The sequence below is a fragment of the Notothenia coriiceps genome, unplaced genomic scaffold (genome assembly GCF_000735185.1).
Source record: "Notothenia coriiceps isolate Sejong01 unplaced genomic scaffold, NC01 NC01_scaffold00006335, whole genome shotgun sequence".
Classification (NCBI taxonomy): Eukaryota; Metazoa; Chordata; class Actinopteri; order Perciformes; family Nototheniidae; genus Notothenia; species Notothenia coriiceps.
Genome location: NW_011339036.1, coordinates 91295 through 110661, shown reverse-complemented (window position 1 = coordinate 110661; position 19367 = coordinate 91295). Strand labels below are relative to the sequence as shown.

The 19367-nt window shown below is 40.9% G+C and overlaps 1 protein-coding gene across 1 annotated transcript in view; it reads right to left on the bottom strand.

Moving 5' to 3' along the window:
* Nucleotides 1-4116: 4116 nt before the first annotated feature.
* Nucleotides 4117-19367, bottom strand: part of sspo (SCO-spondin) — a gene marked incomplete at its 5' end in the record, with an annotated part of 102981 nt that continues 87730 nt past the window's right edge. Inside the window, 5 exons of the mRNA XM_010769066.1 lie at nt 4117-4562; nt 9849-9999; nt 12343-12473; nt 12994-13054; nt 18214-18309. Coding sequence (XP_010767368.1) covers nt 4540-4562; nt 9849-9999; nt 12343-12473; nt 12994-13054; nt 18214-18309 — 462 coding nt within the window. The remainder of the gene's footprint in view (nt 4563-9848; nt 10000-12342; nt 12474-12993; nt 13055-18213; nt 18310-19367) is intronic.

Genomic DNA, 19367 nt, shown 5'->3' with positions numbered 1-19367 from the left:
CATACACTGACAAGTGTAATAATAAAATGAGTCTATTATTGTGTTAACTTGTGATAATAAATTATATTCTGACTTTATCATAATGACACTTTCCGTCTTTCTCTGTCCATATTTCCCTTGCGTGAGGAAATGCCAAAGAAGATGAAATCTCAACAAGAGATCAGTAAAGTCTATAATGAGAAACAGACAGAATACACCTCATACAACATTTGTAGCATTAGACCTTAAAACACGCCACCAGATGCTTATTCACATGAGAAAAAACGATATACTTGAAGTTGGTGGAAAACTCTCCAGCACACTCAGGCATCTTACGCTCATGCGGTGGTCCCTATTTGCACTTGCGAGACTATTGCGGGGACATTTGAATGATGTCACGACCGTGCGAATTGGTTCAAGTGTGCGCTCACCCTTGCAACAGAGCCATAGAGATGACTATCAAAACAGTCAACTTAATTTTGTAAAAAAAAAAAAAAAAAAAAAAAAAATAGAGAGGCCCAGTAATCCAGGGGAGTGGGGGATATACGTTTACCCAAGTATGCCTCCAGAGAGGCTGCAGTCCTCTCTGTGTCCCCTCAGAGATAAGTGAGGAGAGGAGCTGAAGTTACTGGAAAATTAGGTTATATACGGCAACTAACAAAATCTCACCGGCAGAAACCGACGCCCCGTTATCCATCCTCACAGTACATTGCAGGTTTAAGAGAGACGCAAGGTGCCCTGTTTCTGTCCACGGGGGGGGGGATGGGTGGGGGGCGGGGGGCGCGCCCTGTCAGCCTGATATAGTTCCTCCTGCTCTCACACAGCACAGCTCTCACCCTGCACTACAGCCCGCTCCTCACAAGCAGACTGGCCGAGCTTCCATGCGAGCGTCGTTGGAGCCATAGTTGTGGCGCGTTTTCTTTATTTATTTCTCATTCCACCTCCTTTAAACAATGTCTGTGTTTAACAGTGGAGAGATGGAACACAGTGGTGCTTTACAGGAAGCAGTAGAGCACAAATCCGCAGCTTGAATCGTCCTGGATGTGTGTTTTTGGAGGTGTTCTCTGTGTCTCTCCTCCTCCTCGCTGTGCGCTCTGCCGGATGACTTCAGCTCCACCGGCGTCTAGCTGCGCCTCTTTAACCCTTTGCTAACTGTTCACACTTCTTACGATGGATGGAAGCGTAAATGCGCTCTCAGCCACTCCAAACTCTCCTCATTGCACCCAAAAAAAAGTTTTCACCGGAGTTTCCCAAACAAAGAGACTCTACACAAATGTCCACCAAGTCTCAATAAAGGATGCTATTAAATTATTAATTTGGCAGAAAACTGACACCCAGTGTTAACCCCACTAGCTGGGGTTTAAGCACTTAGGATGCAGTTGGTATCAGATAAGAGGAACGTGCTTTGTGTTTTATCACGCACCTGCTCCGCGTCCAAACGGCTGCTGTGAACAGGTGTTGGGCTTAATGCTGCGTTTACGGTCTTCCTGCAGGCTAAGGGAGGGATTTATTACACGTGCCCCTTTCTACTCCAATTGTAGCTTAATGTGCTATACTATATGTCCATATCCTACTAAGAGGCATTTTTATAGTAAAGAAGCTCGGCTGATCCTGAATCAGTGTATGTCATTAGATTTGTGCAGAGTTACTGCGGCTGTGCAGACGCTTCATTGTGTTTCAGGGTTGGATGGGGATTCACCGCTCAGGCTGCACAGCTACGTCACACCACCGGGGTTCCCCCCTTCCGTCATGCCGGGGATGATGCCTTTACGAACTGTCGGATATTGGGATTTTGGCTGAAGCGCACGTGGATTCTAAACCGTTATTATTCAGACTGCGTTTTGAAGGATTTACAAACATTAAATAAAAAGAACGTGTTGTGATTGTGTAAATAATTTAGAGTTGATTCGACACTAAATTGTACAAATTAACGAATAAAATCATATAATAGCCTACTAAATATGTAGTGTTGCTGCTCTGGAGACCCTGGCATAGTGCGAGAGGGACAGAGAAGAGACTGATAAAGTGACAAATAGTCCCAATAAAGCAAACACGGAGAAAGACAGGAGGAGGCAGGAGGCCCTGGAGAGAAGACAGCACAACAAGTTGAAGCAAGAGACTTTAGTGGCAACAGCTAAAGGAGGTCGTAAGCTCACATTGTCATTGCTCTGAATAAAGAGCAGGAGAGGATGTGAGAGGAGGCTGACAGTCACCTGATATGAAAATGAAAACAGTCTACAACAGCTGGGTTGGAGAGAAAGCAATAGACAGTGGCCCTGTTGTTGTTGATAACTCCAACTCCTCTTTGCTGCGAAACCAGAACCAAAGTCTGATGGTAGGCTATGTATCATATTCCTCTACTGTGGCCTAATTTGACTTTTCAATTTACATGCAAGCCAACTTTTATCTTTAGAAAAAACTACTGAAGTCACTGAGACCCTGCTGTCCATGCAGAAGAAGTTGTTGTGTCTATTCTCTCACATAAATGTTGTGTACATTGTGTGTAAACTGTGGAAAAATGTAAGTGGGGCCATTCCATTATAACCTAATGAGTTTAGGGAGCAAAGACCGTGACATCGTGACACCCCATTTAATGATTAAAATAATGTAGTTTATAAATTGATTTCGGTGCTCATAAATGCTTTGAGAATCTGATAGGAAACATTACCAAAGCAAAGACATTAGCTGATTTAAAATGATATAAGCCAGCATGTTCAGTCTAGAACTCATTTAATAATTATCTAACATATAAGCAAGAGTTTGTGGGTTTTCTACAAGGTTTAATTTTAAATCCAAAAGTTGTCGTGATGTATGGACATGTGTGCTTGAGCCCAATTATTTTCCCGACTGCACCTGAAGGCAGCAGTACAGGCTGACTCCCCTGCATGCAACACCATGCTTCCCCAGTTTTCTTCTTAAACCCATAAGAAGTTCATTGTGTTTTTGAGGATTTGTATTTCCATCCCAGGGATTTAATAATAAATGACTGGGAAACAAGTCTCCCCTCCTTCCTGTCAGGTACAGGCCTGAAGCTGCTCACTGGATGCATTTATCAAAATCACCAGCACGGCATGAATGCATTCATTTTTCAGCTTTTTAACGATTGGATATACATGATGAATTGCAGCCTTGCAGTTGGACAAGGCCTGTACAGTCATTTATCATAATTTGGCATTAAGGTTTTACATTATATATATATTTTTTAAATGCATCAGTTCCTGGTCTCCTCACTACAGCAGCTGTGAGGCAGAGGAGGCGTGCTGGCCGGCCTTCCTCTCACAACTCCCTTATTTAGTCAGGAACAGAGAGAGGGAGGAGGGGGGGCGACGGGGAAAGGGGGGGGTTAAGGCAGACTTTTCTTATCATTCATCATGACACTAATCCCAAACTGGCAAACTCTTTCTGTGTACACACACACACACACACACACACACACACACACACACACACACACACACACACACACACACACACACACACACACACACACACACACACACACACACACACACACACACACACACACACACACACACACACACACACACGTCACCAAGAGGTTCTTGATGTGTCTTACCTTGCACAATAATGAATACAATGTTTGAATAACGGAGGTAATAAAGCTCCAGGGTTCATTTTTGACAAGCTACATCTTATTTTAATGAATACACAGCTCAGCAGCAGACAGGACTATTGTGAGGAATATCATTTTATTTAAGAATATGGCATTTCCAGGGAAGTATATCAATGTTCTGCTTGTCTATCTTGGAATAGAATATCAACACACTGCACGGTTTATTTACAGCTGGCTCATTTCTGGTTTTAGTTCAATCTAGGACGCTTGTGCCGAAGCTAAACATAAACAATGCATGTCAATTAATATAAATATTCACTTATTACATCAGTGTCACTTCACAGATAGCCTTCAAATCTTAATGCAGGTTTGTGTTTATTACAAGCAAAGCTGTTTAATACTCTGAACCAGAGAAAGTTGATGATACAATTTCAAACCACTCCAGAAACTTGGGGGAAAAAAGGTGAATGGGAGGAATCTTGATGAAAAAGGCATGGGATTTTTTGGAACAGTTGATATTGATAATAATCTCAAAGAAACAGACACTAACAGTATTCTCCATGTGTAGAAATGTTTTATTGATGTATCAGTAACTGCTGCTGACCGCTGGAACATGCACATCTTATTTATACATACAAATTAAACTTGTTTTTTGCATAATAGTTCTTACTTGGAGTGTATCATAGGTCCATTAATATTACTATAAATATACAGTAGAAAAAGGCTGTACAAGTAGAAGAATAAACAGGAACAGGAACTCTATGATCAGCAGTAGCATCCAGTCATCTGATGACTCAGGACTACAGAACAGTGTGAACATCAGCGGGTCTCCATGTTTCCTCTCATCCATCGCTGTGTCCCGCCCCAAAATGATGCGTCCATCACCCGGCAACCGCTCTCACTTGGCGTGGCATTTGTACTTGTCCTGCTCTCGCTCTTTCTTAAGCATACACACACTCACACTCTCACAGACACACTCAACACACTCAGCGTCTGGACAGGTCACCTCCTGCGAAGAAGAGAATATAGAAATAGAGATCCAGTCTCTCTCGAGCACAAACTTGGTGGTAGAGCCCAAATCCATAGGTGGGCAAATCAGAAACAGGTAGGTTTACACGTACGAGGAATTTGACTTGGTTTCGTGGTGCATACATAAAAGTAAAACAAGAATTAAAAAAACAGGTAGAGAACTAGAAAAACATTACAAATAATAAAAAATATAGTAAAATATATAATTTACATTGCAATGGAAAGGAATAAATATGATCTCCCAAGGGTGAAATAAATAGGTGGCACAGGGACATTAGTTTATTATTTCTGGTAAAACATAAACATACTGTATCTCCCTATCTATACTGAACATCTGTGCGTCTGGAATTTTACTGATGTCAAAATATGATAGGCGCAGACATATATGCGTCAAGAGGACATATTAAGCTCACTTTCAGGTTCATATTTGTATTTTGTGCCTCTACTGTGACATGTCTTCATGCTTTAATGTTCAAAAAGCTCTTTATTTTTCTCATACTGCCTTTTCACCCTCTGTCTGAAACCAGAGCACAATCTGCTCTGATTGGTTAGCTGGTTGGCTCTGTTATGTTAGGTCAAACACTTAGAGATGTCCCGTCTCTTAGCCTGTCATGTACAATGTGTCTGAGTGCTAGCCAATAGAAGTGTGATTGTTACGTAGTGATGTTGTGTGAGGGAGAGAAACTCCCTCTGGAGGAAACTGTGGGATGTTAGGCTTAATAGGGTCCCTTTAATATATACAGTGGGGCAAAAAGTATTTAGTCAGCCACCAATTGTGCAAGTTCTCCCACTTAAAAAGATGAGAGAGGCCTGTAATTTTCATCCTAGGTATACCTCAACTATGAGAGACAAAATGAGAAAAAAAAATCCAGAAAATTACATTTTCTGATTTTTAAAGACTTTATTTGCAAAATGATGGTGGAAAATAAGTATTTGGTCAATAACAAAAGTTCATCTCAACACTTTGTTATATACCCTTTGTTGGCAATGACAGAGGTCAAACGTTTTCTGTAAGTCTTCACAAGGTTTTCACACACTGTTGCTGGTATTTTGGCCCATTCCCCCATGTAGATCTCCTCTAGAGCAGTGATGTTTTGGGGCTGTCGCTGGGCAACACAGACTTTCAACTCCCTCCAAAGATTTTCTATGGGGTTGAGATCTGGAGACTGGCTAGGCCACTCCAGGACCTTGAAATACTTTTTACGAAGCCACTCCTTCATTGCCCGGGCGGTGTGTTTGGGATCATTGCCATGCTGAAAGACCCAGCCACGTTTCATCTTCAATGCCCTTGCTGATGGAAGGAGGTTGTCACTCAAAATCTCACGATACATGGCCCCATTCATTCTTTCTTTTACACGGATCAGTCATCCTGGTCCCTTTGCAGAAAAACAGCCCCGAAGCATGATGTTTCCACCCCCATGTTTCACAGTAGGTATGGTGTTCTTTGGATGCAACTCAGCATTCTTTCTCCTCCAAACACGTCTAGTTGAGTTTTTACCAAAAAGTTCTATTTTGGTTTCATCTGACCATATGACATTCTCCCAATCCTCTTCTGGATCATCTAAATGCTCTCTAGCAAACTTCAGACAGGCCTGGACATGTACTGGCTTAAGCAGGGGGACACGTCTGGTTCTGTGGGATTTTTGCTCACCGTTCTTGTGATCATTTTGACCCCACGGGGTGAGATCTTGCGTGGAGCCCCAGATCGAGGGAGATTATCAGTGGTCTTGTATGTCTTCCATTTTCTAATAATTGCTCCCACAGTTGATTTCTTCACACCAAGCTGCTTACCTATTGCAGATTCAGTCTTCCCAGCCTGGTGCAGGTCTACAATTTTGTTTCTGGTGTCTTTGACAGCTCTTTGGTCTTGGCCATAGTGGAGTTTGGAGTGTGACTGTTTGAGGTTGTGGACAGCTGTCTTTTATACTGATAACAAGTTCAAACAGGTGCCATTAATGTGATTTTCTGGATTTTTTTTTCTCATTCTGTCTCTCATAGCTGAGGTATACCTAGGATGAAAATTACAGGCCTCTCTCATCTTTTTAAGTAGGAGAACTTGCACAATTGGTGGCTGACTAAATACTTTTTTGCCCCACTGTATATTAAGCATCCCACCAGCGCTGTAGACTGGGAAATGAACACTGCATTTTGTGGGGCAGCATCAATGTGTTGACCTGGTTTGGGACCAGCAGAGCAATAAACGTAGTAGTAACAACATAAACATCCAGGATTTACCCTTATGACATTTTGGATAAACAAGCTCTTTTCTGATGCTATTTTATGCGTTCTGGCAATTTATTTACATGGCATAAACACGTCTCAATCCTTGAAATGTATGTATGTGATGTACAAATATTTACTCTTCGGTCTGAGTCGCTCGGGGCTGACCACCAGACTCACACACAGTTATTTCATGGACCTGTGTTTATTCTAAAAAGCCTACATGTTCTCCTTATAGCCTTATGGCCTACAGTACATTTACAATATTAACACTGATTTCTCCTGGGAAGCATTTTCTCTTCATTTGGAAATGAGGTTGGACAGCATGCCTTTGATATAGTCTTTAAACAATATATATTAATACATAAATAAAATATGATTCATCAAATGTATATAAAAGTTCATTTGTCAATGTGACGACGAGACGCCGTTACTAGAGCTCTCGTGAACATGTTCATATAATTTATTGATGTAGTATTTATTTGGTATAAGTGTTCACCCCCATCTTGTTACGGGCCGCTCAACGGTCGTCTCTGTGTTCCCTCCTACTGATTACCCAATTGTAGTTCACCTGGTGCCCTGTGTTTGTCCTCCCCACCCCACTCACCTGGTGCCCTGTGTTTGCTCCTCCCCCCTCACCTGTGTCTAATTGCTCCCCCCTCACCTGTGTCTTGTTAGTCTGTGTATTTAAGTGCTGTTTCTTGATGGGTGTGTGTGAGATCCTGGTGGCTGCAGACTGGGCTCGTGTGAACAGCAGCAGGATTGAGGCTGTGTGAACTTTGTGCACATTGTTTTAATAAATGCCCACGTCGGGTTATATTTTTGGACGTTTTGCCTCTGCCTCCTTGCTTGGTCGGGCCGCTCAACGGTCAGTCTCACAGTCAAATACAAATTTAAAAACTCCCCTTTTTTTTGGCCATGTCACTACAGTTTATATATCAGGGGACTTCAACAGGTTGATCATATTGTGCAGGAGCAGGAAATCAATCAGGAGGGAGTTTATATATTTGAACTGTATTCAAAATGTACCAGTTATATACAGTATACTGCAAGTCATTTAAAATGTATTTAAGATATAAAATGCATGAAGTGTGAATCAGCAGTAAAAAAAAAAATCTATGCAAGTCCCTCTGTCGGTATTGCAATGAGCGTATGTCAGTCTAAAGACAGCACCAGATGACAAATGAGAAAGTGGCAGCTAATATGTGTATGTGTGTGTGTGTGTGTATTCGGCCACACTTAATCAAAGATTGATCGACGTACAGAACAAATCCGTCAGACGTGATGTCCGCGGCGTGTAGAGGGGGGAGGGGAGTCGGGGGGGAGGGGAGTCGGGTTCTGTATTGCATGTGGCTACATCCAATTAACTAACGCAATCAGCCATGTTGATGAATGGATTAGGTCATAATTGCTTCAGAGGTGGGATCCTTGATTGAATTATTCATGGTGGGCAAAGGCAAACGCATGTTCCACTAAGATTAGCTGTGTGTGTGTGTGTGTGTGTGTGTGTGTGTGTGTGTGTGTGTGTGTGTGTGTGTGTGTGTGTGTGTGTGTGTTTGTCAGGCTGGTGTTAATAATAAGTGAAGAAATAGTATTGAGAGGAAGGGACAGACATGATGGTTATTGTAACAGCCACTTACTGAGCTGCCTACTATGTGCTAGGTGCAGGCTTATTAACACATTTATTGAAGAATAACTTTTGAGTAGCCAAATGTTGATATAATTATGACTTTAGATATGTTTTATGTTTTTGAGAAAGTTACTGAGTATTATATCTCTTGGTGTTATTATCAGCATGTAAAAATTATAACCGCCTATATAAAAAAAAAAGATTGATACCAAATGTAATCTGGTTTAACGGTTCTTTACGGTATTCAGAGCACATCTGTGTTTGTGGGTTTGCCTCCAAATGGCTCTCAACATGACGATGGCTGAGCCGACAGCTAGCAGCTAACAGAGCTAACGGCACAAGCAGTGCTGACTCGCAGCTCACAGTGTGGACCTGTGGGGCGGTGGGTCTATTGTTCCAAAGTAGCTACATCAACAAAGCACAGAAAAAAATCCGATTACAGTGCACAAAGAGAGAGAGAGTGAATTCCGATTCTACTCAGGCCGTCATTATTCTTTTACATAGCAAAAAGTTATTATTTCCTGAATGTTGTAAATAGACGGTTAAAAACATTATATGTGTGCCAACTCTGCTTTCACAGTGATATCATGTAGAGGGAGTTTCAAAAATGAGTAACAATGTCATTCCGCCCACTTATGTTATTTTATCCTCACATCAGCATGGACGTGCTGATGGCAGTTTTGATCTTTATATATTTCATGAAGTAAAAATAACTATTATCAATTGATCTAGGCTAGAGAAATCCAATTCTGGCTCACTTGATGTTATAATTAAGTCAGATTTGAACAACAAGTTGAGAGCAGCAGCAGTTTTCTCTCTGATGGAGCCATATACAGACTTATATTATTTAATAGTTATCCATTTATTTTAGTGTTGTTTTTTGTTTATAGTAAACCTTCCTTTTATTCTAGTGTAATTCAAGTTCATCGAATAAGTTGTTTTATGCTTTTGTTTGATAGGCGTATGTTTTTTTACTATCAGGTGCATGCAAGCAAAAAGGCAAGAAAAAGGTTGTCCTTTATGATTTGGAATCAAGAAAATAAAATGCACAGAAATGACTTTTGCCCGTACCTTTATTAACCCATGCGTAACATTCAGTGGCACTTTGTTTTGATTTATATTTCTCTTTTATATTTTGTATGATTTTGGCTGCTTTCCACGTATATTACACATTCTGTAAAATCCTATTATCATGTGGAAAAGAAAAACACTCTGCAACACACTTCTACATATTTCTTTTTTTCACTCAGACTCCCTGACCACCCCTGTTTGGATCAAGCCTTCCATTTCCGTACCTTTCCAGTGTGTAAACATGTGTCACGTGTAGCTATTTTTACATAAATTCAAACTCTGGCTTTTCACACTGCCGAGAGCGATGAACAAGCAAATCCGTCAGCAACATTCATTATTCCCCACCTTGGCAGCTGGTGCACTCGCAGCTGTGGATGACGGGCAGGACCACGGGCTCGCTCTCTCCGCTCTCACACTGCAGGCTGAGGAAACGCACCGGGGTCTCAGGGTCCAGACGGTAACTGCAGCACTCACACACCGACTGGAGGTAGGGCTCCTGTAGAGACGGGGGGGAGGAGAGAGGATGAAATGATGGACAGAAGCAAGAGATCAAAGGAGAGCCAGCGGGAAACATAGATTAGAATATTATGAAGAGAGGGGGAAATAGGAGGGTGAGGAGGTTATGAGAGAATTTCAGAAGAAGAAGCATTTTAGAGAAGGAAGTACAAAATAATGTAGGAGATAGGTGAGGTGAACTAGTACTGGCTAGATTGGAGTAAGGCAGGGCAAGGAATCAAGGTGGAGGAATCAGACCTCTTTAGATGAAATTACAAAATGACAGTGTTGAGGACAATGGACTTCACAGGCAATACATCAGACAATAGTTAAAGCCCCACTTATACTTTCTATTTTAACAAATCAAATTCAGGGTATGAAAGGGTCTGCTCACACTGCTGACACCGCAGAATACGAGCTCATTTCTTTGAGCTAATGCGTTTTATTGTCCAGCATCTACAGGGTGTACTTTGAGGGTTTTTGACTCTGCAGACCGTTTACATGCATAAAAACCTTCATAACACACAAGGGGACGGGTAATAACCGGAAAAGCATGACATGGGACCTTTAAGTATACTATGCTCCAATAACACCTATTTCGTACCCTCATAGCAAAACAGCAGACAGACTTACTGTAGATGGTGACAAGCTGATTAACACAGTTCAGTAATTATCAGGGTCTTGTGTCTAACGGTTGGTTTTGTTCAAATCGAACATCACCATATGAAGTTGTTATGACAAGCGTGTTGGATAATCTCTGCTTTCACATCCAACAGACACCGTGGGCTTATCAACATCTGTCTGCAAGCAGCAGGAAATAACTCACAGAGAACAGTGAGAATAAAGCAAACAGCAACATTAAAGCTACTGGTCATAAAATGCTGCAATAAGCTGGAAGGTAATGAAATGTTTAATGGTGATAAGTGGAACTGCCTGGTCAGTTAATAGTTATATGTAGGTTCATCAGTGTGTGCTAAATCTTTTTATATTGCTTATTTTAAAAACAAACGTATTGATTTCCTGCAAATTAAACCACTGAAGTGCTTAAGGTAATAATAACATGTAGATACAAATATTAATAATAAATAATAACAATTGCCTCCCAAGTTAGTCAGAGATGTCAAATTAAATCAGCTAAACAGCAACAACAACAACAAAAAACACAACATTTGAAATTGGCTGACTATTTCCTAACTCCTGAAAAACAAAATCCCAGCCTTGGATGATAGAAGCTTTCTTCTTAGAAGTTGTTCTCATGTGTCCAATTAGTGCAGGCGCCGATCCAAGGAGGAGAGAGATTGTGCTAGCAGAGAATAATAGATAATCGGAGAAGGAGGTGGAGGGGTGAGGGAGCCCGGCGTAAGAAAAAAACTACTTCAATCTCTCCATAAAATAGTTATTAGTGCTTCACACACTTTGAAAAGTGCAGAGTGTGTTTGTCAGTTTCCCTGATCAGGGGGAAGACCTGCTGAAGGGCTTTTCTCTGCGCTGCCTAGTCACTGGTTACCATCCCCTTGTTGCCACAGTAACAGGAGGTAATGACACTTTTGGCTGAGCGCGTGCTTAATCAGACTGCCTCTATGTTTAACAGCGATGTATGGATGCCAAGGAAGAACAAAGTCTCCATGGTGATCAGATGATGAGCCTGCTGTCTAACAAAGGAGACGAAAACAAGTGAAGGCAGAAGAGAAAGAAACTGGGGCATTTATTATTTATTTGTATTACCTGCCCTCGTGTCATCTGTGTGAAATATGTGTTAACAACAGCTGACAGAAGGCTACATGATCAATACATTATCCTTAGTCCACAGACTGATGGCTGTTCCCGGTGTTTACCTCTGAAGACATTACAGCAGGTGTGACCAGCAGCATGTGTATGACTTCATTTTGATTTGCAAAAAACACTTCTGAAACCTGATGCCTGGGCACATTTCAGACGGCAGCAGATGGACGATTTGGCTGCCCAGAGATTTAAAGCAACATTTATTATTATTAATTTGCATACTGTAAAAACTTAAATGATTGATGGCTTTGCTCGGATTTAAACTTTTTTTTTTACAGCTTTTCAGCTTTTTGTATCAGCATGTTTTAATTATTTAGCTTATCAGTTTAGTCCTGCAGACATTCCAAAAGTAAATGCAGATTTTTCTCTGGCATTGCACTATATAATTACAATTAGCAAACAATAATAACCAACAGCTTTTTCTCTTCTCGCTCTGGACCCTTTAAGTCTGTTTTACTGCCTGTATTGATATGTATTGTGCTACCAGCTGTCACTCATTTCGAAGTCAATACTAGTCAGTGTTGCTTTCATAGAGTGTTATCTGTGTGTGTGTGTTCCGTACCTCCAGGATGACATCAGTCCTGGACAGACAGCGTCCCCTGCAGAAGCTGACCTCCACGTTGTCAAGCCGACAGTCTCCCTTAGTGATGTTCCTGACCTGCACGTAGCGCCGACACTCTGGCACGGGCTCGTCTGAACAGAGAGGAGCAAGGAGAAGGGCCAAAAGAGGGTGGAGAGACCAAAGGGAAACAGAGGAGCAGGAGATTACGAGGAGCCGTGATTGGGCATGAAAAAAAAGGAAGAAGAGGACAAAGAGCCAGAGCCAGAGAGTTCACGGTGACATTGCATGTGACATTTCCCTCCACTGAGAGAGCGATTAAAGCCCCAATGAGAGTTAAGCACTGAAATCTCTCACTAATTGGGCACTGTAGCACTTGGTTTTTTAGCCTCCTATAAAATGAACTAGAGAATATTCAAATCCTATGAAGTGGTTTTGAAGTGAGGACATGGAATAAAGGTAGCTACTGTGAGTGTTTGTTTGACATTTGCATGTTTCATAATCGAGCAGCTTACAACAATTAATGTTTCAACTGTTCCATGTGTCTTTCTTTTCACAGATGAACACACATCACTCCTTATGGTAATATGGTCACAGTGTAAGGTGATTTAATGGATTGTGAGATGTGTTTTACTGCATTTCTGTTGTACTAACCTGGAAACTGCTTTCTACACACTGGACAGCAGCTGCCTGGCTCCTCCACCTTCACCTCCCCCTGAAGAGAGATAATGATGAAAGTGAAAATATTCTCCTGTGCGCTATCAACACACACAGTAATAATTGGGCATTACAACTTCAGCTCATATTTTATAAACAGTAAATATTGTTCAAAGGACAAAAACCAATTCTACGTTTGTTAAGAATCAGTGGGCCCAGCACTGAACCCCTTTGACTGAAATTTGACATGAACATGGTTAGATGAAACGTTATTGAAATGTATCCCGTAAAAATGTTGGATAGGTCATCCAATAATTTGACATACAATGCAAAAAACACAAAAATCAAATAGTTAAGTTGAGATTATCATCAGCCCGTATCATCACCCGCACCAAATCCTCTGACCACATCCGCCCCATCCTCATCCAACTGCAATGACTCTGTGTTCAATCCCGGATCAACTACAAAAACCTCCTGCTTCCCTACAAAGCCCCCCACAACCTGGCCCCCACCCATCTGTCTGACCTACACCCCCTCTCGCTCCCTCCTTTCTTCCTCTGCTGGCCAGCTAACCGGCCTCAACCCACGCCTCGTCACCATGGGTGCTCTGGCTTTTAGCTGCACTGCTCCCAGACTCTGGCACTCTCCCCCCCACACATCCGACAGTCTGACACCACCAATAAATCCCACCTAAAAACCCTACTCACTGTAGTGCTCACCATCCTCTGTGTGCCCAGAAAAACCTGTCCCTTTCATTTGTGTCTACTTTGATTGTCTCCTCCATGATTGCCTGTTTGTGTTTTAATCATGTTCGGTTGCTTTTGACCTCTTAAGAGTATTCACTAAACTGTACAGTGTCCTTGGGTGTTGTGAAAGCCGCATCAAATAAAACGTATTATTATTATTATTGGAATGATCATTTAATATTGTTTTGTTATGTTATCCTGATGTTGCATCTTCATAACAAGGGAAGATGCTGGCATCTCTGAAATATAAGATCTCCATAGGTGGGAATCCTTCATTTATTTTTGCAATGCAGGACAACTGAGGAGTGGAACTAGGAGTTACATGCACTAATATGTGAGAGTGGTTTGTGCATGTCACATCACTCAGTAAAACATGTTCTTGATCAAATGTTTTTTTATCAGTGAGCACTGCTAGTTTCAATTCAGAGAGTAACACCCAGGATGAACAAGAACATGGTTGAGACGCAGCGCAGAGATAGCAAAAGGATCAGAAAAAAAAGGCAAAGAGTGAGATAGAAAGGCCAGAAATAGCAAGAGAGTAGCACAAAGTCACAGAGAGAAGGAGCTACGTCACTGAGAAAGAAAGATCCAGCAGGGTGTCCTGTTTTGTCCCTGTCTTGGAATAGCTACAGTTAGGATGCAATCACTGACAGAATGCTTCAGCACCCCCACCAACACAAAAAACATTGACATTTTAAGCAGATATAAAACGTCTCATTCTTCCCATGCTCCTTCTAACTATTCACACTCAGGTCTTCTCCTCTAAATCTGCACTGCCGCCAACCTTCCCTCAGGGAGAGAGAGCCTTCACACAGGGTGGAGGTCACAAAGCGTAGTCCTCAAAGTTAGAAGTGTGTGTGTGTAAGTGTCTGATGTGGCGAGGGGGTTAAAATGGTGTGAAAAGTGGATTCCTGGCTAAGGAAAGGACACTTGGCATTTAAAGTAAATGTAGTGAAATGTGTGTCTTCAGCAGGCTGTGAAATACAAATCAAGGCTTTTTTTTATTGTGTCTGGAACACTGTGAGAGCAGCCTGTGTCCTGCTAGCTTTTATCACCCGATATGATAACAGAACCTTTAAAGCAACACCATGAAAAAGGGCCTTCAGGCAGAGCGGAGGCATGTTGAGAGATTTAATTTGAGAAAAAACGATTGTGCTCAACTGTAAGCTGTGAGTCATAAACAACTGAGTTCAGTGCCAGTAACCAATTATCAACCTGTCAGTGGAGGGAACAGTGCGCATTAAATGACCTTTTTCACATTAGCCGGGATAAGAAGCGCTTTCACTGAGGCATAACTTAGTGCAGCCAGGGGAGGCGAGGGATTTGAAAATGCAAGAAGAAATAATAAGAGTTCCTCCAGAGACAGAAGGCACCGCCGCTGAGACCGTGTGCAGCAAAGGTGTAACAATCAGCAGACTGTCTACACTGCGGAGCTCACTGTAAAATCAACCTCTCTTTTAAAGTTCTGGGTGTCAGCAGAATTTATTTTCGCCCAGCTGCCATACAGCCCTGGTGGGCTACACATATAAATTCAGGTTATTGCGAGGAGACAGTTCACTTTTGTACCATGACTTTTCTCGACTCAATTACCGTGGAGACAAGAATGAAGTATGCTGATTGGTGAGGAACCTTCTATTTAAAGGATTAGTTTACCTGGAAGGTTTAAGAAGGAGGATCATGAAAGAAGATGCAGATACAACTGAATTTTGTAGTCCTTTAAAGAGAGTTAGAACCACTACAGAATACCACTTGCATCTGTTAGACAGAGGGGAAAAATTAGGTATTTTTGTTCATGAGAAAAAAATGGTTTCCATCTTCTCTCCATGTTGGCTGGCTCTAACACTGTGCAGAAGGTTAGCCTTAACAGTTATCGAGTGAATTGTTCTCAGATTTAGTTTAGATCATTTTTAGATATCTAGATCAGTATAGATGTTATGTTTAGATTATATTAGATTAGAGCAAATGGAATTCATTCTGGTGACCCCAATTTATCCTCAAGTGCCATCATTTAGTCGTAATGGCTTATGGCTTATGGTAGGATACCTGCAAACCAAATCTCATTCCCATTAAGCTCTATTTGCAAGTTAGGGTACAACCAGAGTTGGGTGTAAAACATGTTACACCTTTATATAGAGAGTAAAGAAGTAAAGTAATATATTACTTTTGTTTTAAAGTAATAAGTAATGTACTATATTACTTTTTTTGAGTAATGACCCCATCTCTGGTTACAACTAGCTTTTTTAGCATGCTCAATTACGATGCTAACAGACAAGGTGAAAATGACAAACATTATGTAAAACATCAGCATGTTAGCATTGTCATTGTGTTAGCATTTAGCTCAAAGCACTGGTGTCCCTCAGTACAGCCTCACAGAGCTGCTAATCGTCCTGTTAGAAGCTCTACTCACTCTAATTACCCTTTAAATATGGCATAGCCCTGCAGCGGAGGAACAAAGGGAGTCGAAGCATTGCAAAGGGACTTTAGGAAGAGAATACTTTAATCCCACAGAGAGCAGCCTCAGTGGGACGCCAACAACAAACAATGTTCAGATTAACATTGTCATACCCTTCTCCTCTATTTCTATCCGCAGGATAGACTGTGTATTTATGTGTTGCAAAATGTATCCCCAGTGTCAAAATGCAGAATTAATTTAAACAGAGATAAATTATTCTTCATCTGCCTGTGGTTGTACAGAGTGCATACATATTAAACTACTCAGCTCACCTTATTATGCGAGACAAACAGCTCATAGGTGTGTGTATGTATGAACATTATCAGATGCAAAAACATCTTTTTGTGATGTCACTAGCTATACAACCATTCACCTGTAGCTAAAATCATCATGAATGACAATCTATTTATCAAAACCATAAGAAAAAAACAAATAGCTGAAAATGTAAAATCTAGAGAAGATTCTATACATATATATATATATATATAAAATATAATACTCGCAAGTCTGACCTAAAATGTGATCTTTAACTAAAATATGCTTTACATATCATACATGGTGCCTTCATGTTGCAACCATCTGCCTAATAGTTTATTTCTGGTATGGGGATGCAACCCAATTATCCTTAAGAAAGGAAAAGGTTTCAGTTTAAATGGGAGGTTTTGGGGATGTTTAATGAAAAATGGCAGACTTGTGGGAGGACTGGACAGTCAGGTATTGATCTACTTCCACCAGCGACCTGCAGAAAACATCCCACACATTCTTGAGGGAGCAGAGAATTGTCTCCCTGACTGGGGAGTCCTTTAGATGTTTCTGACTGTAAAAACACGGGATAGGAGGCGAAGATGAGTTTTTCTGGGAGACTGACTGTGCCTCTGTAATCAAACCTTTATTTCTCTTTACATTACATCACATGTCACTTGTTAGACGCTTTTATCCAAAGCGACTTACATACTCAATACTGTGAGCAATTTGGGGTGAAGTGTCTTGCCCAGGGAAACAACGAAATACTGACTGCATTGGGGTTTGAACCTGTGACCCCCTGATCCTAACACCAGCGCACAACCCACAACCCACTGCACCACACGCCTCCATTTACCTGTATGTGGATTCAGTAGATGCACACACTCCTGCAGAAAAGCAATGAACTTGGAGAACAAATGCAGCTTTAAGCTAAACACCTTTCTCAAACCCTAAGGAAAATGGTCTGGAGTATATTTGGTGCAGGTGCTTGTAAAAGTTTGTAGGTCTTATAGTGCAGACAAATGTAAGGTTGGATAGGATATTAAAACTTTGAACCGGATTATGATTACATGATTATTTAATGACTGTTAAGATTATTATTATAAATACAGCTGTTGGCACAATTCAGTGCTCCTAACCTTGCAGACAGGATGCCCAAAAGGGGTTGCAAAATGGGTTTAAGGACAATACAAATGATAATCCCTCTAATCCTTGCCTTTTATTATAATAATTACTGACTAAAAATGATCCAATTTAATAATAGGAATAAAGGGAAACCACACTTTAAATGAACTCCCCAACTGCAGAAAGAAAAAGTTATAGAAATCTATTTTATAATACTGGGAAAGTCAAAAAAAGCTATATAGTCTAGTCATCTATGCATTCGATGATTTTGTCGGCATAATTGTTTTAAGGTCTCTTTAATTCAAGAGAGCTTCACCTCAGACAGGCTAACTGACTGAATAAAACTAAATAACTACATTTTAATTGTGCAAAATGATGATATATGAAACAATGAATTGTATATATATTGTTATGCATTTTCGACTGAGGAAGCATTTCCTCTAATTGATCTGGGTATATTATGGCACTGAGAGCAATGAAGCGAGCAACACATTTTAAACATTATACCAGGATTTCTGCCACGACCTCATAAAGTACCTACATTTTGATGGTATTAAGTATAATGCAAAAACAGATTGTCCCAATTATATTCACTTGTCATGTTAAAAAACAAAATCAGACAGGTGTCATTTGAGTCAGTGTGTGCCTTACCTCTTCACAGTAGAGTGGCGGACATCTTAACTGGCACACTTGTTTCCCGTTCACACAGTGACACGACAGACAGCCTTCGTCCCACTCTGATCCTGCCTGGCTCACACATACAGAACACACACAAAATAATTATATTCACTCAATTGACATAATCAGAATCAAGTTTAATGACAGGTACGTTTACACACACAAGGAATTTGCTTTGGTATCTGGTGGTGCGAACATAAACAATCTAAAAAAATAAGTTGCAAAGTAGGTAAAAAAAAGAAATATATAAGGATAATAAAAAATAAGTATTATTAAGAAACAATTTAGCATTAAAAAAGGATGCTAAAGACAAGTATTTACACCAAATTGAAATCTAACTATACAAATAACCTTAAAAGCTTAAAAAACAAAAATAACTCACATTGCTGTGAGTGGAAAGGCAACTGGTCACAGCTGAGGATCTAATTATTCTGTGAATATACTAAAGCTCTGGGTGCACCCTGCTATGGAGGCCCATTATGATGCTTTAATTATAACACAACATAACACAAACTACTTTACATGTCTCATGTTTGCTATGGGAATCCTTGTTAAGTATTTATCCATGCAAAGGCATGGACTAGGGGGTGCATTTGTAGCTCACACTGAGCCGTTTGTTGTTATAGTCAAGAACTAGTTTATTTAGAAAACTATAGAGGGTCTTTAAGGGAAATTAGTCAACATCAGCTGACGGGGAGAGACAAATAGAAAGAGTGAGAGAGAATGGGGATAAAAAGGAAAAGGGATGGAGAGAGTGAGAGATTAAACATGAATCCTTTAATGAGAGCAGAAGAGGGACTAAGAGGTAAAGCAGAGGCAAGAAAGAAACAAAGAGAGGATGAAAGGCCTGAAGAGAAAAGATCAAGAGGGGGGGGATATGACCTCTTGTCATTGTATGATTAATTCTTATAATCTTATAATATCCCCTCATTCATAAATAATTCCTGGCAGGTTTGCCCGGTCGCGGTCCCAGTCCCCGGCTTTTCTACGGCACTTCCTACATAATTGATGAAGGTTGAGGGCTGCAGAGGCAATGTGGTGTAATGTGGTCCGAGGGGCATGTCACTCATCTTCTAATGGGCCATTCTTCATCAGTAAATAACACAATGGCAGTGAATTGGGGGGGG